Genomic DNA, 23,539 nt, shown 5'->3' with positions numbered 1-23,539 from the left:
AGGCTTCTTCACAGAGCGCAGACCCGGGTCCTCGCGGCCACCCGCGGGGCTCGGTGCCCGCGTCCGGCTGCTTACGTCTGACCGAGCTGTGTGGCGCTGGCCGCGGTGTTGGCTCACTAGCGTGTTTCCGTCCACTTCGTGGATGAGGAAGCTGAGGGCCGTCTCGATGGATGACTTGCTCTGGTGCTCTGACAGCTGGTGGGGAAACTCGGGGCCTTCCAGGTGGGGAGCTGCAGTACAGGGTCCCCATGCAGTCCTGCCCGGGGAGCGAGCGCGCGCCCACCTGCAGGTGAGGATGGCGGAGCTCAGGAGCCGCATCGCTGTGTCGGCTGCGCACCTTAGAAGCGTGAGCTGGGGTGTCAGACGGGACTCCAGCAGCGGGTCCGTCTGTGCCTGGTGTCCGGGCTGCTGTGTCTGTACTTCCACGTCAGCTCTGGGGCAAGGAGGCTCTTTGTCTGGGACCAGCGTCTGTGGAGTGGAAGGCTAGCCCCACCTTCCATGGCCTGGCACACGTCACCCCACGGGAGAGGCCTCCATGGTTCCAGGAGTGGGTGCTGATGGCCGAGGGCTGGCGTGCTGTGACCAAGTGCAGGGTGTGACCTGGGATTGTCACGACCACGTTACCCACCCTCTCCCCGCCCTTGTTGTCGCATGGACTGTCCCCTCGTGAGCCCCCTCCAGGAGCGCCCACCTCCCCCACGGCCCTTCAGTTGAGGGGGGTGTAGCCTGGGCCCCACCTGCAGCACCAGGGACCTCGGGGCCGGCGGCTGCACCTGCACCCCTGCCAGTCCACCCAAGGCTGTGGGCACCGGCAAACTGTCCCATGTGCCCCGGCTCCCTGAGCTGTGCGCCGCGGTCTTGTCCGGTGCAGCAAATATTTGCCTGTGAGTAACCAGGCCTTCACTTAAGTGCACAGGCTCCTGACAGGTGACTTCGAGGTGTGAGCGGCCACCGGCCATCCTGGGCCCTCAGCCGGCCCGGGGTTCCCTCCCCACTTCTCGGGTCCTTGGTTTGTCCGCTCCAGTCAGAGTGCATTGTCTCTGCGCCGTGTGCATTTCTGTGCCGTGTTCCTTGAGAGCTGGTGGGGACGCGTGACCACGGCAGGCGCAGTCACAGGGCTGACGTCACGATTTCCCCGCAAACCTGACGGGACACGGGCGATTGCGGCCTTGCTCCTGGGCGTCTGGGCTGCAGTTTCTCTCCCGTGACTTCAGACGTGCATTCTGTTTGGGGGGAGGGAGACCAGCCCCCCCCCGCAGAAGGAAAGAAGCAGTGAACTTGCGTGGGTGTGGGATCAGCGGTTTAACGGGCGATGTTGGCAAAGCCCCAGCCTGGCGGGCACAGAGCGGGGCCGGGGCGCCGAGGCCACAGGAAGGCAGAGGACGCGGCCTCCGGGGGCTCCTTCGGGCGCGGGGCCTGGGGGTGCTCGCGGCTCCAGCTGTGTTCACGGCAGTTGGTTCACGACGGCCCCGGGGCGGGCGGCGTGTGTCCTCACGCGGCTGCAGCATTTGCGCGCCCGCCGATGCCGCCCCAGAGGACAGCGGGGACGACCCCTCTCGGGAAACACGGGGCGGTGGAAAGGACCGGCTGAAGTGACGGGCAGCCAGCGGGCGGGCCCACACGGGCCCCTGCGTCTCTGCGCACAGATGCGCCCGTGGCCTGTGGGCACGAGGACCCTTTCTCCTCACAGGAGCTGAGCGTGACGAAAGTGGGGGCCGCACCCCCGCGAGACAGTGGTGCCTCTCGACAGGCGCTCTGTGAGTCACAGACCGAGAAGCGCGGTCCTTTTGTCCCCCTGGGGCACCAGGCGCTCAAAACACACTCCTCACGTCCGCCTTCCGCGGCCTGGACGCTCCCGTTTGTGGACCCGCCCGTGTGGTGGCCGAAGCCTGAGCTGCTCCCCCGTGGGCTGCGGCGCGGGGCGCCTCTCTGACCCTGAGCTTCCTGCCCTGTGGGGTCCGGGCCCGGAGGTGGGGTGCTGGGTCGGGGGGGTAACTTCCTGAGCGGCTGTGGCTCGGGCTCCCCGGCAGCTGCTCTGTCGTACGTTCCCGTCCTTATGGGGACGGGGGGCGAGTGCTGTCTCCCCGCGGCTTCAGTGTGCGTCTCCCCGGTGCTTGGTGACGGGGACGCCGCTCCGTGTGCTTGTCAGCCGCCACGCACTGTCTTTGAGGGGATGATCCTCCTGCTTCGTGGACAAAATCAAAACACGCTGGCTTCTAAAAGTGGTATTTCCGGCGTGTGTACACAACAGGCAAGTGTCAGGATTCAGATCCCTGACCGACCACTGAACTGGGTGGAACGTTGTCACTGACATTAGCGGGAAGACGGATGGGTTTCGAAACCGCGACAGCTTTCACAGGGAGCCTTGCTGTTCCCCTGGGAAGACACCGCAGGACATTGCCTGTCCGCGACGGACAGGAGGACGTCGGGCAGGAGTGGACCCCAGCGACCCCGGCACGCCTCACGGGGCGAGGCTCCGATTTCAGACGTGGGTGTCTGGTGACAGTGGGCTTTTTCTTCTGTCACTTCTGGCTCTACTGGTGGGGAGAACAGAGGCGTCCAGTCCCGCGTCTGTTCTGGGATCACTGAGCACCCCTTTCAGATCGGGGCGCACAGGAAGGCAAAGTGGACGTGAGCCTTCTGATGGGGTCCCACGCGGATTTGTTACGACTGTGTGACCAAAGTCACCATCACGACGTCAGCAGGCTCCGAGGCCTGAATGTGTCACCGAGGGGCTCCGGCGCCGTGGGCTCCGCTCTGACCGGCTCCGGCCTCCGCGGGGGGCCGCTGCCCTCTCCCTCACTCAGCTCCCTTCTCGGGACGTGGGGACAGCACAGCCAGGTCCCGCCCCCGATCGAGGTTCGGGACAAGTTCTGTGGCAGGGACTCTGGGTTTGGGTCAGGGCTCCGCCTCCGGCCGCCGGGCAGCCTCAGCGCCTCGGTCCCGTCTCCGGCCTCGTTCTAAGTGAGGGCTAAGCTGGCTCCAAGGCTTCCCGGGAGAAACCCGGTTCTCAGTGTGACTTGCCTTTGCCCTCCGGTTCTGCGTGGGGCCTTGTTGGGGTCCGGGCAAGTGGGGTGCAGGCACACAGGAAAAGCTCCGTGCCAGCCACCAAGGGTTTTGTAAACAGACTTTGATTCAGTTAATTCTTTGCCTTCTTGGTACCACTCTGGGGGCGCTCTGAGTAGTGCGCACCTCGTGGGCGTGCTCCGCGGGTGGATCCACACTGCGGACTGGCCCCCCCGCCCCCCGCCCCTGGGAGCGCCGTGTGGGCCCGTCTCCGTGCACGGGCCTGGGGTTTGTGCCAATACCTGCGAGGCTGCGGCGGGTGCCACTCTGCCGGTTCTTCTGAGCAGAGCGTGGACAGACTCATGTGAAATTGTGAACGGATTTTCCTTCCTGGAGAGTCCCCTACACAAAGGACTGTCCTCAGCATTCTGGAAACTTCCACACTCCCAGGTTCCCGTGATCTAGGGCACTGCTCCTCTGTCAAAAAGAAGAAAAAACAGCAGCTATTTCAAGCACAGATGACTTTACCAAATTTGGTGAGAAATGTTTCTATAAAATTATTTTTATTCACTCATCACATTTATTAATCACGTGCAGTGGGCTAGGCAGCAAGTGTTTTACTGGATTCAGAACCCAGCAGTACGTGACTGGGACGTGCAGGTTCCATGGGTCCCCTCCTGGTCACGGGTACAGACTTCTGTGGCTTCATGCTCAGTGCTGTAATAAAAAACAAACGAAGACCTCTGTGCAAACAGGGGACCGGGTGCCTGACTGCTCCCGGCAGGCCCGGGCGGAGCGTGGCTGGTGTGTGTAGGGAAGAGCAGCCGTGACAGCGTGAACGGGGCCCCGAGGGCCAGAGCAGTGGCCTGGGACAGGTGCTGGGGCCGGTGCAGCGAGATACACTAACACCCACAAAATGTCACGTGGGACATCCCGGTGTGAACCCACAGTGCAGGCATGGCCGATGGTGGGGCTGAGAGACATGCTCCGACATATGTGAACAAATTGGGGGGATACAGAGCTGAGGATGAGGATTTGGGACATTTAAGAATTATTTAAGAGAAATCTAATGATTATGAACATTATGTTGTCGGCATAAAAAGATTTCGCCCTCCAGCTTAGGTTTACTAACCGTGGGATTCAGGCAGCGCCCTCTTCCTTGCTGGGTGAGGACTCCCGTAGCTGCATGTCTGGAAGCGCGTTGCAGGCGTGGCAGGCAGACACGACCCAGCTGTGGGGGGCACGTGACGGTTCAGGGAACCCCAGCACCTGCCAACGTCACACAGACTGGACCCTCGTAACGGGACAGTTTGCATGTAGCGTGTTTGTCTGTGATCTGGTACAGGTTAAGCCTCACTGGGTTTCTCCTGCGCGTGCGGGGACGCGGAAGGCAGGGAGGGTTCACGCCTCAGATGTCAGCGGCCCGTGGACGGCCAGTTGGAACCTCCAGCCGCTAATCGTGAGCACAGCAGCCAGGAGGGCAGGCTCCCGTCCTCATAGAAGACCGATTTGCCGGATGCGGCGCGGCCGCTTGGGTCAGTGCTGATCGGCCGTGGTCACGAAGAGGCGTGGTGACTTTCCTGGGCTCTTCACCACTTCTTTTCTTTGCTGATCACGTCCTGGTGTTGGGCCCTGCGGTGCCCTCCAGGTCTGACCGCGGAGCGAACCTCTTGCCTAGAAGAGCTGAGTGGGATGGGTCGCGTGGCCCGTCACGGCCGTCACTCAGTCAAGCGGGGGCCCTGGTGCTGGCCAGGTGCGTGCGCTCCAGACGAAGGGGAACGCAGGCTGAGCCACGTCCTGCGCGAGGTCTGAGGGTGGCCTGAGGGGCACGGGGACCCCGGCGTGTGCTCCTCAGAATGGCGTTGACATACAAATGTATATCAGTGTCAGGCGTGCGCCGCAGCGATGAGGCACTATCACACCTTACGACGCGCTCACCCGGTAAGTCCCGTCCGCCTGGACTCACTGCGCTCCAGCCTCCATGTGGGGCGAAGCTGCACGAGTGGAATCTCGTCCTTGCACGCTGAGAGTGCGGAGGCCGACCGTTGTCCACGTGGCTGGTTCCTGACTCTCGCAGCCCGGGTCCCCGTCGAGGAGGCCGTGGGGCCAAGTGGGCAGGTCCCGTTCCTCTGAGGCCCCCCTCCTTCCACGGCGTGCAGACGGCCGCCGCCACGGTCCCCTCCACGTGGTCTCCTGGATGTGCGGCCACCCCGACATCTCCGTGGGTCCCAATCTCCACTGCCCACAGGGATGCCAGTCCTGCTGGATCGGGACCCACGCTGGTGACCTCGTTCTACTGTAATCACCTCTGCACCCGCCCCGTCTGCGAACGCAGCCACCTCCGGAGGGACTGGGTGGCACCCGGACGGACTGGGGCCTGGCCCGCTGAGGCCGCTGCAGTGAATCTGGGGTCTGGGTTACCACGAGATGTTGGATTTGAAAGCCGAACCAGACAGCCAGGTTGATGCTGCCCCACTCCCACGATCCCCGACACTGTGCCTGACTCCATGCACACACGTGACGTCACGTGTTAAGTTCTTTTTTTCACTTGGTTGCATGTGTGCACTGAGTACCGAGAGCCCGGGAGGCACGCGGCTCCGCCCCCGGCTGGGCTGCTTCCAGGTGAAACGCTTGCTCCCCTGCTGTGCTGAGGGGAAGAAGCCAGTCCTCCCATTGGTACTTCCTGGTCCTGCTCTCTCTGCATTCCCACGCCCTGGAGCTGGTGCCAGCTGCCTGGGGTTGGCAGGTAACCAGCCCTCGGAGCGCTGCGTGACCCCGTCCAGGTATGAAAACACATGGCTGTAACCAGGGGTGGGCTGGCGGGCAGACCCGTTCTTACAGCCCGGAACACAGACGCCTGGCTGGGGTCCTGTAGTTTGGGGTCTGGGAAGTCTCCATCCCCCCAGTGCTCGCCTCTCTTACCTGCACCAAACAGGCCCCTTGCCTGACAGCTGGCAGCTAAATTAATGACCAGAAAGCCTGCCGCCCACAGCTCAGCAAGTCCTAGAAGGACAACAGCCCAGAATTGGAGGTCCAGTGAATTAAATTCATGGGAGGCAGCAAATTCTATATCTACGATAATCTTAAGAGAAAAAAGAAATGTGATGTTATCAAGTCTAAGAGCATTTCTATTTTAAGATATCAAGTAGTGAGAGATAAAGGAACAGCCATGTGGGGAGAAAGAAAGCCTCTCTTCCCTGACTTACGTCGCACCCCAGTAGGTCAGGGAGAAAGCAAGGCTTCCCTCTGGACAATTCAGAATCGGTGTGACAAGGTGTGAACGGTAGTGAAACACCACGAAATAGCTCCTTGGCACTTAGTATGTTATAAAGGAAGCGTCAGAAATGGGGCAGATGCAGCTGATTCCACAAACCACGTAAAGAAGACCCTCACTTTATGTTGCACCCATAGAAGATGCCATAGGGGTCAGAGTTAAATAAAAATAAACAAGATGTAAGAAAGGAAGAAGTTATAGTTGAATGTTTAACGAATCTCAGAGTGGGAAGGGACTCGCTAAGCACACCTGCAAAGGAGATCAGATGTTTCACAAAGGAGATCGTTTGATTTAACTTATAAAATAGTGAGAACTGTTTATAGGTCTAATTTTACAAATGAAATGACAAGAAACTAGAGGAGGAAATATCTATACTTAAGCTTTGATAAAGGGACAGTTCCATCATATATAAAGAACTCTTAGAAAACAATAACAAAATGCTTCCAGAAACAAAATGGGCCAAAGACGTGGGTATAACTTACGAAACAGGAAAATAATGCCCACGAGGCTCCAGACATTTTCCAGCACTACTGATGACCAAATAGATGCAACTTAAACTAGTAAATGATTTTTGGGGACCGTGCATTGGAGCGATGTGCCCTAACTCCGCTGGGGGAGCATGAATTAATTCAAGCTTTTGGAAAGTGACATGTACTGTTAACCTCGAAATCGTGACTTTTTAACGCAGTATTCCAATTTGTACGAATGTAGTCTCAGGACGCGATAAGACAGTAATGAATGATTTATGTGCAAGAGTACTCCTTGCAGTGTTATTTTTTTACTCTAAAATAAGTGAGGAATGGGCAAATTATGTTGCCCACAATGGGAGGACATGATGTGACCGTCAGAAGGCTTGTGGAAATGCCTGTAGTTACCCAGCGGTAAGCGGAGAAGTCAGGCTTCCAGCCTGTAGGGGGGTCGAGTCTCGGTTCCATGGGTGTTCAGCTGTGACACCCGCTCCTGTCACCCGGAGTCTGCGCCCTAATGCCCGCCTGTGCGTGAACTGCCAACTGTGTGAGTGTCCGTGTGTGTCCAGATAGAGCTGGTGCTCGGGAGGCAGGAACTGCGCCCTCTGTGCCCTGAGGGTGATTCCTGGCGCGTGATACTCAGTAGTTCCCACATACTTGTTTCCTAGTCTCTCTCTCTCTCTCTCTCTCAACCACACACACACACACCCCACCCCTCAACCCCCGCATGAGCTACAGGCCGACATATAAGGAAATATGCCAAAATAATAGTACTGATTACATAAGGAAGATTCGCTACTTTAAAAATGGCGCGTTGGCATCTGATTTATGAAAACAACTGTCCATTGTTCTGTAAAGAAAGGAAAACGAGTCCCAATGTCCTCAGTTCTGATGGCGAGTACCAATGCTTTGCCCTTCGCTAGTGCCTTCTCCTCTACAGGAGCCGTTTCTGAACGTTGGTCCCTTTGATTCACACGGTAAGGTGAGGGCGGACCTCCAACACTGTCCTACGAGGATCTGTGGTCCAGGAGGCCTGTCCCTGCTCACGTGGTTGGCGCTGGAGGGGCTGGAGCGTGAGGACCCCAGGTGTGGACCCTCCCCCCAGCGCGCTCCCACCGCCACCTTCGGGGGCCAGCGCCCGGGACCACCCTCGTCCTGTTGACATCCATGCCCCTGGAATGAGTAACTTCCATGCTCGCACACAGTAGACCTTTAATAACATGCACATGTGTGCTTCCAGCCCGTTTGGGAAAGAAAAGGAAAAATGGAAGCAAACACGTTCCTTTCACGATCAGGAAGGAAGAGAAACAAGCCCATCCCTGTGGGTAACTGTCACTCTGTCGTCCTGCAGACGGGCCTGGGTGTGGAGTGGCGGTCCTTCTGCGGACGGCACCTGCCCTCTCTGCAGCCACCGTCACGGGAGCCCTCCAAGAGCCGAGGCCGCAGGGAACAGCCGGGGAGGGCCCCTGTGTGATTAGTGTTGTCAGCTTGTGTTTAAATTGAAGGCTTAATGAGTGACCCTGCGTCATTTTAATTTTAATTAATAGGCTGGCATTGGAAGTGGGGACCTTCTGTCTTAATATATTTGGCACCTTTGACTTGTTTTTCTTCCTGCCTCATTAGTGCTTCATTTGGGACATCTGTCCCTCCTCAGCTGATGACCCTGGGTCCCCATGTAAGAGCCACAAAAGGCCTTGGAGAAGTTAAATTGCTTTCCTGTCACCGGCAGTGGGGGCGGGAAGGGAGAACGGACGAGTCACGTGAAGGCCGGGGCCCACTTACTGCGGCAATGGGCAGAATTCCGGAAGGGACGGTCCTTCACATGCTGGTCAAGGGGGGAGCTGGGAAGGCTTGGTTCTGTGGCCCAGTTATTCGGTCGGGTGTCAGTCAGGTCTGCGAGGTGGGGGATCAAGGCATGTTCCCGCCGTGTCCCCTTCTTGGCCCTGAGCGCCTCGTCACTGCTGACACATGGGTCACTCACAGTGACGCGAAACAGAGCAGTCGAGCTGATCTCTCTGGGGCTGGATTTGCTCCCCTGGTTGGTGCTGTCCCCAATTCTCCGTCTCAGGTGCTCCCTCCACTGCGAGAACACGCACACCAAGCCTGTTCCCTAGGTCGCAGGAGGCCAGAGTATGTCCTCTCTGGCCCCCCAAGGACAAGTCCCACCACAGCCTTCCCCACTGGTGTCCTCTCTGTGGGTGTTGAGGGACACAGAAGGGTCAGGGGTACATCAGTAGCTGAGCAAGCCCCCATGATGGGGGAGGTCAGAGTCGCCTGGGTGACATCACAGCCACTCCAGAGCTGCGTGCGGAGCACTGAGAACTCCACATGGCTGGTCACCGGCTGTCCCCCGGCCCGTGGGTGAGTCTGTCCGGGCTCCCAAGCTCATCCTCAGGCTAAAGATGGCTTTATTAAGTAGGACTGTCAGATGAAGAACCCGCAGCCCCTAATTTCCAAGTGACCTTGACCCGCAGGTGCTGACCTCTCGCTGAGCCTTCAAACAGGGATGGGCTACAAAATGTCGCAGGCAGAGCGTGGTGTTCGTGCCTGATGGGACCCCCAGTGGTCCTCAGCTTCGGCTCTCGGGGCCTGCTCAGCATAGCCCACTTGTGACAGACAGCTCTATTTTTAATCTTTTTTATTTTAGAGAGAGGGGAAGGGAAGGAGAAGGAGAGAAACACCCATGTGAGAGAGATACTGATCAGTTGCCTCCGGTCCGCACCCTGACTGGGGACAGAACCTGCAATCCAGGCATGTGCCCTGACCGGGAGTCAAGCCGGCGACCTTTCAGGTTGTGGGACAATACCCAACCCACTGAGCCGCACCGGCCAGAGCTGAGAGCAGTATCACTTTCCAAATAAATGCAGGGAAAACCCCTATGACGTCTCAAACAGTCACCAGCAGCACATGGTGTGACCTGCCGTCAGCCACACCTCACTGCGTGGATGTCATCGTCGTCACTAACCAGCCAGGCCCGTGTAGTCGCAAGAATCCTGCAGAGGGGCCGTTGTCATCCAAATGTATTCTAAGCAAGATGAGTAATCGGTGACATAACTGATCACGGTCACCAATATTGCACAGTGACAGTGGAGAGGGCGTCAAAGGAATGTTCTCTCCCCTCCTGAGGTGCCGACTTTCGTGGCTCCCTCGCGTCTCCTTTGTCTTTCGGTGAAGGATTGTCGACCACCCTTAACATGTTAAGTGAGTAAGGATGTAGCCCAGTAGATGCTGCAAGTCCTTGGCAGACTTTAGAAATAGGTAAGAAGTGAGTCACTTGCGCATCTCTGGTTCCGCTGCATGCGGTAACCTGGTCTTCAGGTACACTTACATAACCCAGTGCATGGGGATAATTGCGTAAGCGGATAAAAACATCTCTGAATCGCTGCCCACACGATGTAACACTTCTCTGTACTTGCTGAGTTGTGCGAATGGTCGCAGATGGCCAATTAGAAGGGGAAGATTTGTTCTGCTTTTCACCCAAAAAAGAAAGGAAGGAAGATTAAGATGCAACCGTGAGATGAAGTGGAAAAAGTCGCGCCGTGAAGCCCCGAGGTCTGGCTCTGACCTGAACCGGGACCCCGAGCAAAGCACCCACACTCTCTGGTGGACAGTGTCCGCCATCCTGGAACGAGGAGCCGGACGAGGGGGTCTCACGTGGCCCCGGCAGACAGGGACCTCTGCACGAAGATGCCCATGGGCTGTAATAACGGCTGGAACAAACAAGCGGCCTGTCCAAGGAGAGATCCAGACCAGCCCGAGACGCCCCAGAAACGCGCCCACCACGTCCCGAAAGCTGTCCAGACGCAGCCGGCTCTCACAGTCTCGTTCAGGGGCCCGGGAGGCCTCCCTGCAGACGGCTCCGACGGTGGAAGTCATGTAGCATTTCGGTGGGGACATGGCCGGGGCAGGAATTGGGTGAGTTTGAAGCCAACAAATGGAGCTCTCCTGAGCCTGCAGAGTGTGGCCCCGGCTCACCGTGTGCCTCAGTTTACCTTCACGCACAGCATTAAGGAAAGGAAGCCATTGGACTTTGTGTCTGAGGCAAGCTATAGTGAATGTCAGGCCCACGCTGGAAGAGAAGCCACTTCTGGACCCTCAGGTGACGGCAGGAAGAGAGGACGATGACAGTGGACTCCTCTCCCCAGCCCCCGTGCCCTGGAGCAGCCGAGAGCGCCCTCACGTCCTTGTCCCAGTTCCCTGCGGATGCAGAGGGGACGCTGCACTGTTCCCAGGTCTGTATGGGAGAGTGCGGCGCTGGGAGAGTCCTGTGCAGACCCCCAAACGGAAGCCCCACGGAGGCGGGCAGGGCCTTGCTGAGCCGCCCGGGGGTCGGGTAAGCGGCGCCTACGCTGAGCAAGGCAAACCCGTGGGAAGCTGAGGGCGTCTTCTCGTGGGCGACCGCCTCCGTGGGTTACCCCGGATCTCAGGGTTCACACTGATCCCAGTTCCTTTAAGGGCAGCAAGGACGTTTCCAACAGCATAACTGGAAGGCTGCCACCTCCCTACCCTCCCCACCGGCGGCCTCCCGCCTGTCAACGTGAGACCTGACGCCCCGTTCTGAGGTCCGGGCTGAGGGCCTTGTGTCAGGGAGCAGCACTGGCTCGGAGCAGCCCCGCGGTCCTGCGAGTTCACGCCGGTGGGTGCAGAGTACACGCCTCAAAATGACGGCGGCCCCCACCCTCCATGCCACAGCTCCTGGGGAGGTGCGAGGAGCCCCCCAACACTACAGTTTTCCTCGTCAGCCCAGCGCAGTGTCTACAAGCCAGTCCAGTTCTGTCACGCCTCGCTGAGCACCTGCCACGTGCAGGACGCTGTCTGGGAAGCGGAGGCTGCGTGGATGGGCGACGTAAAAACCGTCCCTCGGGAGCATGTGCTTTAACCGGAAGGATGGCTGAAGAATAACCAGAAGTTAAAATACGGTCGTCCCTGTCATAGCTACAAAGTGCCAAGGGTTTCGTAGGAGAAAGTTGTCTTTGATTGGGAAAAGGAAACACACAAATAAAAACTCCTATTCGAGTTTGACCTTAAAGATGGAGGCCTGCAGCCAGAGATGGGGGCGGGGCAGAGAGCCCGAAAGATGAGCGGGAGGGCAGGTGGCGACCACGGTGGGTGTTCGGAGGGGCCGCCTGAGTCTGAGGTGGCCCTGGTGGCCAGCAGGCCGAGGGCCACCGGCGTGCAGGCACTAACCCGTGGGTGCTGTGTTGACTGCACTGGAAAAGGTCCAAGGGGGGATCAGCTGGGAGCGCAGACCTGGGCCCGGAGCTCGTACGGGGAGGCTGGACCTGCGTGATGTTGCCCGGTGAACCGCACGGGACCTGCGATAGAAGGGATGCCCGGGTGGGGGGTGAGGAGGGGAGGGTAGAGATGTCTCCTGGCCAGACCCCCACGTTGGAGTCAGACGGCCGGTGGGCAGGAGGTGGGCAGGGCCATTGCAGGGTGAGACGCTCAGACAAAATGCACACTGGGAATTCAGATCGCAGCACCTTCGGGTGGGGGCACCCAGCAGGCATGTGGCCACGAGGCCCGCACTCTCAAGTGCCGTGGGGCTGGCAATGCAGACGTGGACGTGAGCGGGGCACAGTGACAGGCAATGACACCCCTACAGGAGCCCCGCCTGACAGTCACTGGTGCAGGAAGACATGTGCTCACTCATTAGTTCGATCAGGAAACATGGCTGTGCCTCTCCCAGCCCAGTGACCTGCCTGTCACATGAGACGCGGCTTCTGCCTCAGGCAGCTCTTTGTCCATCACGGACACGGCAGCAAATGAGCTGTTCAGTGACTGCAAAGGGTGTGACGGAGGTGTGTGCTTACAGCGTGGGTGCTCGGGAAGAGTGCAAGAAGGTGTCTGTTAGTGCGCACGCACGCATGTGAACATGTGTGTGCATCCCAGAGCGCTGTGTGCGTGTGTGCGCACATGTGTGAATTGTGTGCGTGTCTGTGGTGCCTTGTTGCATTATGTGAACGCATGTGTGTGTGCGTGCATGAACACTGCGTGTGCATGTCTGTGCATACATGCATGTGTGTGTGCACACACACGTGTGTGTAGGGAAGTTTCCCAGAGGAGACGGCTCTTAAGTGAAGCGTTGAAGGATGACAGGAAATTGGTTAAATGAAGGTGCTAGTTAAAAATAGCCAATGCTAGGTTAGGGTAACTTAGTGAGTCAGCATGACTTAGTGAAGAGGCCCTGTCAGCGTACCCTTCCGGAGGACGCAAACCACAGCGCCGTCAGTTCCTGCTTCAGGGAAACGGAGTCGTCCCAGACCTCAACTTCTTTTCGGTCTTTCACATTTTTAAGCCATTACTTTAAATACTCCCAAGCTCAAATGCCTTCGCAATGTGCTTTCGCGCCTGAAGCTTCCACGTGATCCCTCCGGCCACGGCGGGGAGAGCCGGCCACGCACAGCGCTGGCCTCCTGGCACTGGGGGCAGGACCGGAGTCTCGGGCTTCCTGAGCCTCCCCCAGAGTCTCCAGCCCGCTGTCCCGGAAGGAAGCCTGGTCCTAGGACCTCAAAGCGGTGCTGTCACAGGCTGCAGCGCTGGCTCGGGGCCGGGACACACACTGGCTCGGAAGTGCGGGCTGCACCCAGCGCTGGGCTTCAGGATGTCCCACGGGGAACCTCACATCTGTTCCCTATAAACGTCTTTTTTTGGACAGAGTAGATGTCCTATGTCCCTAGCAAACCTAAAAGCGTTAGTTAGGGTCACTGACTCGTTTCCTCCGTGAACCCAGGTGATGTACCATTTCCCGGGAGGCGAGGGGCAGGCGGTGCTGGCCTTTCCATGCAGCCTTCGTCCTGCCCTCTGTCCAGCGGGGAGGTGGCCCGACCCCCGTCTGCCCATTCAGTGTGTCTTCGATGTGCGTGTGCCAGGCACCCCTCACGGGCACTGCGCGCAGGGGCTGCCAAAACTGGCAATTCCTGTCCAAACAGCTTCCTCAGGCCAGTGGGAGCGAAGGTCTCCGCGCCCGTCTGAGGACTCCTGCTCCCTTCAGAGCACCTCCCTGGGGCTGGCCGGTTCTGGGGGTCAGGAGAGCGTGGCCGAGAACTGGCACGGGGGTGCGGGGACAGCGCGGCCCAGCAGTTAGTTTCCGGGTGCCGGCGGGTGAGAGGGGTTGCAATTCCTGCGTCAGACGACAGGGACTCTGCTCACCCTCCTTCTGTACTTGCTATTTTTAAAGTCAAGCTTTTAACTTGATTTAAGTCCGCAGAGTATGCAATACTGTCATTTCTCTTTACGCGTCCCAGGGAGACTTCACGTTGCCTGTACGTCTCCATCCGGAGTCCGTGCCCTTGGACTGCTGACCGAGACGCGTCTTTGTTTTGCTCTCGCTCTTGAAAGATCCTTTGCAAGAGAATTGGAGGTGGAAACTGTTTTCTTATTTGGCTTCCAGGGAGATGTGAGCTGGCGTCTGACAGTCGTTCGTAGATAATCTGTCTTGTCTCCTGGTCGCTTTTGTTTCTGCTTTTGGCGTTCTGCAGATTTAATATGATTCACTGAGGTACAGGTTTATTCTTATTTTATTCTTAAGATTAAATGAGAGGATGAGTGAGCTGGAGGAACCCTCCACGGCTCTCCACTGCTGTCGGCCCTCGCGCTGAGCCTCGGGTGTGGGCTGGACCTCCCTCTCTCCGGCCTCCATACCGCTTCCTTCCTGCCTTTGTGATGCTTTGGTTTGCATCCCATCCGTTTTCCTTCATTAACGCTTCCTTGGACCCTGTCTAAACTGCTGTTCATTCCATCTAGTGAGTTTTAATTTAAAACTTACCATTTAATTTTAAAAGTCTTACTTTCGTTTACAAATCTGCTTGATTGGTTTATAATCTATCATTTCTTTGGAATGCTGCCAACCCCCCCTTTTTGGTTTTTAAATATATTAAACAAACATTTTATGTTATTTCTATAAAACGGTCGGCCTCTGCCATCTTTACAAGTCGATTCTGCTGTTTGTTATGTCTCCTGACTCCTGCTCACAGGAGCTCATTCCCCTGCGGGTTTAGGAGTTGATGCCTGTGACTTGTGCCGCTGAGAATTTCTCTGCGTTTGAGCTTTGGACGAGTTCAAGGCGTGTCTCAGAGGCCTCACAGCTGCCTCTGCCTGGTCCTTGGGGTGCTCCGTCGCGGTCCTTTAAGATGTGAACTTGGCCAGGTGGTTTCCATGTGGCCCCAGGAGAGTGGTTCAGCCTCACACTGGCCGACATGAGCTGCAGAAACCTGGGGGAGAAGGGGGGAGAGGCCCTCCCTCGGCCCCTCTGGGCTCACAGGGAAGAAGCTCCTGTCCTGCTGTGGAGGCAGGGGTATCCCCCTGCTCCGCGCGGGTCCTGACTTCCGCGGGGGGCTCTGGCCTCACCTCCCACCCTGCCAGCTGGCCTTGTCCAGTTCCCCTGTTCCCCAGACCCTGTTGAAACCTTGGCTCCAGGTTCCAGGGACTGACAGGCTCCCAGACAATTGCTGCACGCAACATCGGGGAATACCGTCTTAGCCTCATTTTTTGGCCTAAATTCATTTCCCCCCAGTTACTATTGGATCAGCCATGCTTTCAAAAGATGGGGATACTACCCCCTTGTTTTAGCTGGCATTTTGGTGTCAGGAAACCTCAGTCTACTCATGTACCCATGGATGGCAGGACCGGGGCCCCTCCATCCGGAAGAACGAGGAATGGAGCCCCTTGCGTGGCCATGGGTGAAACCCCCGCGTATCTGCGTCCCTGAGCCTGTCCTTTGTGTGTCCAGTGAGTTCCCCTCTCTCATATAAGCGTCTTGGGCTGGAAACGCTGTAGATGTCTATGAAACATTTCTTAAAAGGTGAACATTTCTTGCTGGGGGAAAAGCCACCTGAATGCACATTAGCTGCTCTGGTAACCTCCTAGGCGCAGAGGTGGCCACAGAACCCACCCCCACAGGTACTGTGCTTCGGTCTGGGGGAAACCCGCCCCCGATAACCAGAGAGAGCCAGTGTGCTCTGTGTCTCTCTCCGAGCCACCCGTTCTTCTGGCCCCAGCCTTTCTGCAGTTCACCTGTTCTTCTCCAGCATTTGGATCAGGCGAAAGTGGGCCCTGAGACCTACCCCAGACCCCGTGGTCTTGGGGGTCTCCTTGTGTAGGTCCACACAGTGTGGTGGATGGATGGTTGCTATGGATGTGGAGACACCTGTTTTTACCAGGACAAAGACAAAGGTGGACAGATTTGTCCTAGCAACACAGTGGATTCCAGAACTGAAATATAAAAGCTTTTTTTAATATTGAGATCTCCAAGTTTGACAGAACAGTTCGCTGCATTAAAATTTAGAGGAGTCATGAATGTCCCATAAGCTGTTTCCTTTCCAGCCCCATCACACCCCCAAAGGGTTGGCCCTGAGCTGACAGTGGGCCCACCGTCCTCCTGCCTCTGCCCAGGTAGCTGTACCAGCTGTTCCCAGAGAAGCTGGGTGGGTGGCCCTTCCCTCATCCCAGAGCTGGTGACCAGTGTCTGTCTGCTGCTTTCTTTGCCAGAGCAACACAATGTAGCCCCCACCCATCTTTGCGTTTGCTTGGAGCCAGGGCACCAGAGTGGTGCCGGCGGGGATGATGGAAGCAGGTAAGAAGCTGATTCCCGGAGGGGGAATAACCGCCCTCCAGCAGAGCCTCAGGGAAGCAGGAACCAGTTTTGAATGGCACATTTCCACCTTAGAGATTCTCAATGGGAACACAAAACATGCCAGCGAGCTCAAGTTCACCACGCACGGCAGTGGCAGCTCCATCCTAACACCAAGTTCTCTAGGCTTGCCACGGGAGCAGGCAGCATCCATTTAACCGTGAGAGCTGCCTGACCTCACCTGGGGCTGGAGGCAGCATGAACTTGCCATCCGCCCTCCTGACTCACTTTAGCACAGACGGCCTATCACAAGTATTAATGCAACTCTCGATTCTGCCCAGGCAATGGCGTGACTCGTGGATTTTCAGTCTGCAGGGCCTAGCTGCCTTGGGACTTTTCCGGGGCTCTGGCAGTATGTTAATGGGACCCTGTCTCAAATATAAACTCAACACGTGGACATTGCACGAGAATAAAGCAAGATGGGGTGCACAGATCCCTGCTCACAGATCTGGAACTGCCTACAGCCCTCCAGCGAGCATTTGTAGAGGAAAAAAAAAAAAAAAGTACGCTTCCCTTTAAGGCAAATTCCTGGCAGCCCTACAATCAGCAGCTGGCCTCAGACAGCCCTGCCCCGGCACGCGCTCTGCGCAGCCCCGTGGGTTCGGATGATTTTCTATATATGGAGCTGGAGGTCAGAGAGGACGGATGGGTCTTTGTTCTCCAGCCACTGCCAAGGGCGGCTGGGAGCCGCTGCCCTGTCCCCGACCACGTGGGGGCCCTTTCACCACCGGGGAGTGGCGGGCGGACCCTGGGTCTGGGCTCCCGGGCCGGGGAGGAGAGGGAGTCCTGGGGCCGGGCCTGGGCGGGGTGCGGAGTTCACGCACCCCCCGCGCCCCCGCCCTGGGTTCTGGTCCATTTTCTAGAAGTGTTTCTGACCGACAAATTTTATCCGGCACAGCAGAGCATTATACAAAGCGTACAGATGTGTGCTCTAAGGGAAGAAAACAGGATGACACCCCTTAAGCTAGAAAAACCCCAGCAGGCGAACGGAACAGAACAGACACCCGGCGACGGTCAGCTGCCGGGACGCACCGCCAGCCCAGCGCAGGGGAGCCCAGTGGCTCCGCGGGGCTCATTAGGCACGCTCCACGGCGGGCGCTGATTGGCGAGGAAGGAGCGGTGGGTGGGGCGAGGGCGGGGCTACACTGAGCGCACACTGCTAGGGAGGGAGGGCGGAGGAGACGGAGTGAGCGCCGGGGGAGGTTGGGCTGCCGGACGCTGATTGGTGGGAGTGGAGGAGCCCAAGGAGATGGGTGTGGCTGGGCGTGGCGGCGGGCGCTGATTGGCGGTAGTAGCAGGGGCGGGGCCTGAAGGGCGGGGTTGCTTGGGGCTCATCTTCTCGGGAAGGGAGACAGAGGAGGGAGCCCCGGGGCAGCCGGCGTTGATTGGAGGCAGTGGGGGCGGGAGGGGCTGCCTGGTCCTTCCAGCCGGAGGAGGAGGAGGAGGAGGAGGAGGGGTCGCTGGGGCCGGGCCGGTGGGGCCGGATCGGCCTGCCCTTTGTGCCCGCTGCCTGCGCCCCGCGCGGATGGCCACCCCGCCGGGCTCGCCGGCCGCGCGCGCCCACCCTCGGACCTGACCTCGGCGCCGGGGATGCGCCGGGGATGCGCGCCCTGCAGCCCTGCGGCAGCCGGCGGCTGGGCGCGGGGCGATGGAGCTGAGCAGGAGAAAGTTCACCGTGCGCAGGTTCTTCTCGGTGTACCTGCGCAGGAAATCGCGCTCCAAGAGCTCCAGCCTAAGTCGGCTCGAGGTGAGTGCCCCGCCCCGGCGTGCGCAGGCTCCCGGCGAGTCCCGGGCGCGGTGCCCGCGGACAGGCGCCTGTCAGGGAGCTCAGGTTGTTTGAGGGCGGGTCCGGTTTTCCTGTTGGGACGGAGGAGTAGCGGGACTGGCCCTCGGTCGTCAGCGGGCACTAAGGAAACTCAGCCCCCAGTGAACTGCGAAGTAATTTTGTTCCGCGATCGGGGCAGGGTGCGGGTAGTCAGTCACCTGCGCGCTGTGGGTGCGCACGGCTGGCGGCCCCGGGGCACCGCGGAGTCCCAGGCACGGGCCCTCCCAGCCCTGCCCTCTGCCGCGTCTGATGGGCTCGTCTCGCAGGCGCCCAGGGCGCGCAAGTGCTGCCTGCCCTCCCGTAAGGTGCCTGCGAGTCGTCCGCGTGTTTGCATCGGGGCAGAATTAGCCCCAAAGAACGGATACGGTGCGGCCAGGCTGCCTGGCGCTGATGCAATATCCCCGCCGCTCCCGGGGACACGGATTCGTCCCGCAACCCAGATGGCCCTGGAGATCACGCCCTTTCCTCCGTCCCTCGGCTTGTCCTCTTCGCGTTTCCAAAGCCGTCCGTGGACGGTTCTCTGACGGGCTTTTCATTCCAGCAACCAAATCTTACTCTTCTCATCCCAGTGGCCAAAGGGCATTGCTGAGTCTGATCTACAGATGACAGAATGGTGAAGTGTGTTCCGGTGAAAAAGAGCCATTGTGTTGGGGGCGGGGTGGGGTAGGGGTGGGGGTGGGGCGGGGGGGGGGGACGACTCAGGTGGAGGTTTCCTCGGACATGGCACTCGCCTTTGCCACCAGGCCGGCACCGACAGAGGCTGTGGCTTGTCTGTCTCTCATGGAGTCAAGTCAGTGGGAACAATGTCCCATTTTTCATCTCGGTCCTTTGTTCAAGCTGCCATGATATTAGACACAGCATGGGTTCCGTGACAACTGGCAAAGCCCGGCAACAGACAGGAACGCAACAGGGAATTGCTGGTTTAAAAGTTCCCGTTCTGGTATCTCTAAGTCAGACCGTAAAGCGTTGGAAAGGATCGCTGTGGCTGGTATCCGACAGTAAACCATTGTCTCAAACAAATACAACTTATTAATCAAACAATGGAGGAGGGCTTGCTTTCAGCCTCAGCCGGTAAACATTAGACACTAGTTCTTGGATATGAGTCATTTTCCTGGGGCTTCGGCACTTTAAAAGGCTAAAGCTAACAGAAACAGAAACTCCAAACAGCATTTGCCTTGACCCCTGATAAGTCTTTATTCATCAGGATACCAAGTTGATTACACCACCCCTTCCATGTATTGTGCTTTCCGAGGGGAGGTGCACCTGGGAGCCGGCTCCGGAGGGGGATGCTGGGCAGACCGCGGGGTCAGCAACCCTACAGCAGGCAGGTGCGCCTGGGTGTCACGATCCAGCGGAGAGAACAGGCCTGGCCAGCGCCTGGGAGCAGAATGGAATGGAACCAAGGGTGGGAGGGGCAGAAGTGAAGTTTCTTCAGGGCGAACATTGCATTTCTAAAAGCCATTAATAAACTATCCGAGGGGCAGACGGTCTAACCGTCCAGAGAGAAGCGGGGCCCGTGGGCGAGCAGTCAGGGAGCAGCCCCCCGCGCCGCGCCCGTGCTGGGAGCCGGAGAGGAGACCTCGTGGTGAGCGGCGCCTGCGCCCCTGCGCCCGCCGGCTCCGTGAGCAGCACCGTGCCCCGCGCCTCTCATTCTGCTGCTGGGGCACAGCCCTGGGAAGCGGGGCCCTGCGGGGAGCTCACCGACCCGCCCCCTGTGCAGGTGTCTGTGGAGGACCTACGCTGTGTGCAGCCCTTTCCAGGGCCCCGTCGCTGTAGACGAGCAGGACCCAGAAGTCCCGGCCCCATGGGGCCTCCGCCTGGTGGGGCATCTCCTCGGCGGCTTTGGTCCGGTCAGTGTCACGTTCCCGCCCAGCTGCCTCCCCATCTTTTTCCGGAGAAGCCTGACCCTTTGTTTGTACGTTCACGGCTGTGAGCGAAGAGCTGCTCATCAGAAAATGTAAGATTTAGGAGGGAGGGCTGTCAGGAGTGTGAGGCGGAGAAAGAGGACACTTGGTTGCGTACATTTTTGTTTGTGCTAATGAAAAAGATAACACAGTTTGTAAACGTGGTTTTTTATGGTCTCTGTGAAATTTATACTTTAAAATATGCATGGAAACTGGAAAATTTTGTTTTTTGAAACTCAAAATTAGTGACTCAAACAGGAAAAGTAACAGTCGTTTCTCTAAGTTTAAAACACCATCTTCGTTACAAAGGCTCTCGGGGAGAGACCTCGCGGCTTCACACTTCACACCTACGGCCCGACGCTCGGCGGCCTCACCGGCAGCGGAGCCAGGCTGCTTGGCCGGACCTGGGAGCAGCTTACGGGCGGCAGCTTCGGCCTCTGCGCAGTGCGTCAGCACGGCACCCGCCGGCAGGGCGGCCTGCGGCATCTGGCCCGTGAGGTCGCGGGCTTTCTAGAGAGCGGCCGGATGGATACCTTGCGTGGCCGCCTGTGCGCACGCCCCGGGCAGGCGTCAGGCTCGGTGCCTGCCAGACCCTCCCCCGCAAGAAGGCCCTGATTTCAGGGCCCTGGCGATGTGGCCCGGGACCCGCAGCCCCAGCTCCTTTTCAGCCCGTTTTACAGACCAGAAGTGGGGCCTAGGGAAGCACATGACTTGCTTATGCTCCTGCTCCTAAGTGTTTTGAAGGACGTTCTTCGTGTAAGAGCTGTCTGTTACTGATTTTAGACGTTTGGTGTGTGGGTATTGGAGTTTACCATCGAGTAGGTAAGGCAGGAAAGAGGGCCACTTTAATTTTTAAAAGGAAAGCACTCTATGGGGCATCTTGGAATGTGTTCCATGACCTAAAATTGTTCTAGAGAGCCTTTTCTGGGAGTGAGAACGCTCCAGGTGGACCGGGCCTCCACCAGGTGCCCCGGGACCCGGTTCTCAGTCCTGCCTTTCACGAAGCCTGACTGTTTCAGTGTGAGTGGGGACGGTCACAGATCTGTCCCCCAGGGTTACTGTCACTATGAGCTGCTGCAGGTAAAGACTTGACATAGAGCAGGGTGGTGAAAATGCTGGTAGTCCAGGCTGTGGGCTGTGGGTGTTGGTAACGGCTCCTGGGATGGCAGCGCTCCTCTTCCTCATCCTGCGCATCCCCGTGTGTCAGCTGCTCTGACCCGTGGACGCGTCCCCAATGCACGTGCCCTTGCCCCGGTGCCACGAGCTAAGGCGTTTCTAGGACGGGAAGTGCCCATCGCCAATGTCACCAGTTAGCAGAGCTTGGGGAAGAGCTCCCCGCTACTCTACCTTCAATCTCTGGAGAGCCACCAAAGGCCGGGCATGCCACCCCCAAAGCCTGACGGGGGGCTGGGACAGAGGAGGGGGGTGGCTAGGAAAGGTTTACAGGCCTTAAGTTAATGAGAAGTGGTATGAGTTACTCAGGGTTAGATTTATCTACCGATTTCCTTAAGGGATCAATACTCCGAGCTATGTCACTGACTTTGGGGTTACCCAGGCCAGGGGGCTTTGATTACTCTGTTGGACCCGTTTTTGACATTTTTACTGAAGGACAATGGGGACAAGTAAGAAAAACAACATGCAAGATTCTAACTGGGATATGGATAGTGGTAAACTGTTAGTGGAAGAAGAATTTTGTTTATTTTTTGCACAGTGGTTACACACTCGAAGCCTATTCAGCACGTGCCATGGGCATTGGGCCCAGTGACTGGGGTGGAAGGACTGGCCCTGCCCCCAGTGAACTGACCGCCCAGCACGTGCTGCGGACACGTAAATGCGAGCCTGCCGTGCAGGACACAGGTCCTGTGGATCGTCAGCAGTGCTGGCGTTAAGAAGTCCCACACCTCCTGTCAGCTCTCCCTGATGTCTCGGGGCCGTCAGTTACCAAGCCTCATCCAGGCGCACTGTTGAACACGTTTTAACCGTGTGCCCCTCTTGGAGAGAACTGTGGTGACCTAGGAACGTCAGGTTAAGGGACTCGTAGCTTCCTGGAAAGTAGAACATTCCGGCGTGTTCTTGGTGCTGGGTAGGTAAGCTCTTCTTCTAGCTGTTGGGTGCTTTCCAGGAAACCCATATTTAATTAAAATCAATTTCAGGTACTTTCAAGAAATGCACCCAAAGAAATTCTTTGGCAGCCTGGCTTTTATTGGGCTTCCGGACAACGGCAGCAGAAAGTCCGAGGGCAGCGCAGCGAGTGGTCCGTTTAGTGAATGCTTACTTTGCTTATTTATGCTTCATTCTATTTTAAAGTCGCTAAACCTAGTTTCTTATTTGTGGCCGTGGTTTCTGTGGGATGCCGTATCTGCTAATTTCATTATACGCTTTTTTTACATCCAAGAAAACTTCCCAAAGTATCGTGGCTTACTCAAAAATATGTGAAAAGACCCCAAAATGCTGAGATCTCACCTCTCCTCCTCTCCTCACCCCGCCCCCATCCCTGTGATAACCCCAGGTGCCCACTGTTTTCTACCACGCGCTCGAGGCAGCAAGACGGTCGGAGAGCATTTCTCCTGCGGTCAGAAGAGGGGGCCGAGGGGGCGGGTCCCTGGGTGGACACGCACTGTCTGTCCACAGGCTCTGACTCGCTGGTTACCCAGGGTGTCACTCTGTGTCCTGCACGCCGGGGAAACCGTTGCTTAGCCGTGACCAGTTCCTAAGGGGGTAGGAGACAGGAGTCTGAGCTCCCTGAGGTGGGAGGGGTTGGGGACAGAGACGTGGCACGTGAGCAGAAGAGGAGAAGGCGTGTCAGTGTGACGTGGGGACCGCCCAGCGCACACGGTCTCTAGAGGAAAGGGCTCCTCTGAAGTGCGGGGGGACTGAGGATGGGCTCACGGTGGGTGGCGTGGCGACCAGCACCTCGTCTTTCCGCAGGTTCTGTGCGCACAGCCGGCCCGGCAGGAACGCTGGGCTCTTCCTCCTGACGCCGCGGGACTGCGCTGTGTCGCGTTTCTTCCCCGGCATTCGGTGTGTGTTGACGTACTGACAGGGGTAACAGCTACGAAATTAAAGTCAGGTGGGAACGATCAACAGCTAGCCTGTTAAGCTCCCTGTGACTTAACCAAGCCCACGGGTCAGACACAAACAAATCAGCGCACAGTCCGGTCCACCGTACGGGGTCTGCAGCCGTGTCAGGCGAGTGCGCGGGGCCCTCAGGCTGCGGTGGGGCCTGCAGGGGCCACAGTTTGGGACCACCGCCGTGCGCTGACAAAGACCCTGCACCAGACGCTGCTCCGCACCCCCTCGCCCCTCTTCTCAGCCCAGCTTCCCTGTGGGCCCGGGGGGGGGGGGGGGGCCTGCACCGCCCAGTTTGAGCAAGAGCCCCGCCGAGGTGACTTAGGGAGGACGCCCACCCTCGGTCCTTGGTCACCTTCAGTA

The 23,539-nt window shown here is 58.1% G+C and overlaps 1 protein-coding gene across 2 annotated transcripts in view; it reads left to right on the top strand.

The window, feature by feature from the left end:
* The window catches only part of RPS6KA2 (ribosomal protein S6 kinase A2), a 149,495-nt gene that overhangs the window by 52,759 nt on the left and 73,197 nt on the right, over positions 1-23,539 (top strand). Inside the window, exon 1 of one of the 2 annotated variants that reach the window (XM_090280076.1) lies at positions 17,919-18,125. The exons of the other annotated variant lie outside the window; for it this stretch is intronic. Coding sequence (XP_090136202.1) covers positions 18,027-18,125 — 99 coding nt within the window. The 5' untranslated portion in view covers positions 17,919-18,026. Of the gene's footprint in view, positions 1-17,918; positions 18,126-23,539 lie in introns of those variants that run through there. 2 annotated transcript variants of the gene reach the window in all.

Source organism: Furipterus horrens, unplaced genomic scaffold (genome assembly GCF_987537825.1).
Source record: "Furipterus horrens unplaced genomic scaffold, mFurHor1.1.pri manual_scaffold_6, whole genome shotgun sequence".
In the NCBI taxonomy this organism is placed as follows: Eukaryota; Metazoa; Chordata; class Mammalia; order Chiroptera; family Furipteridae; genus Furipterus; species Furipterus horrens.
Note: the sequence above shows the minus strand (reverse complement) of the source record. Positions and strands in the feature narration are given on the sequence as shown.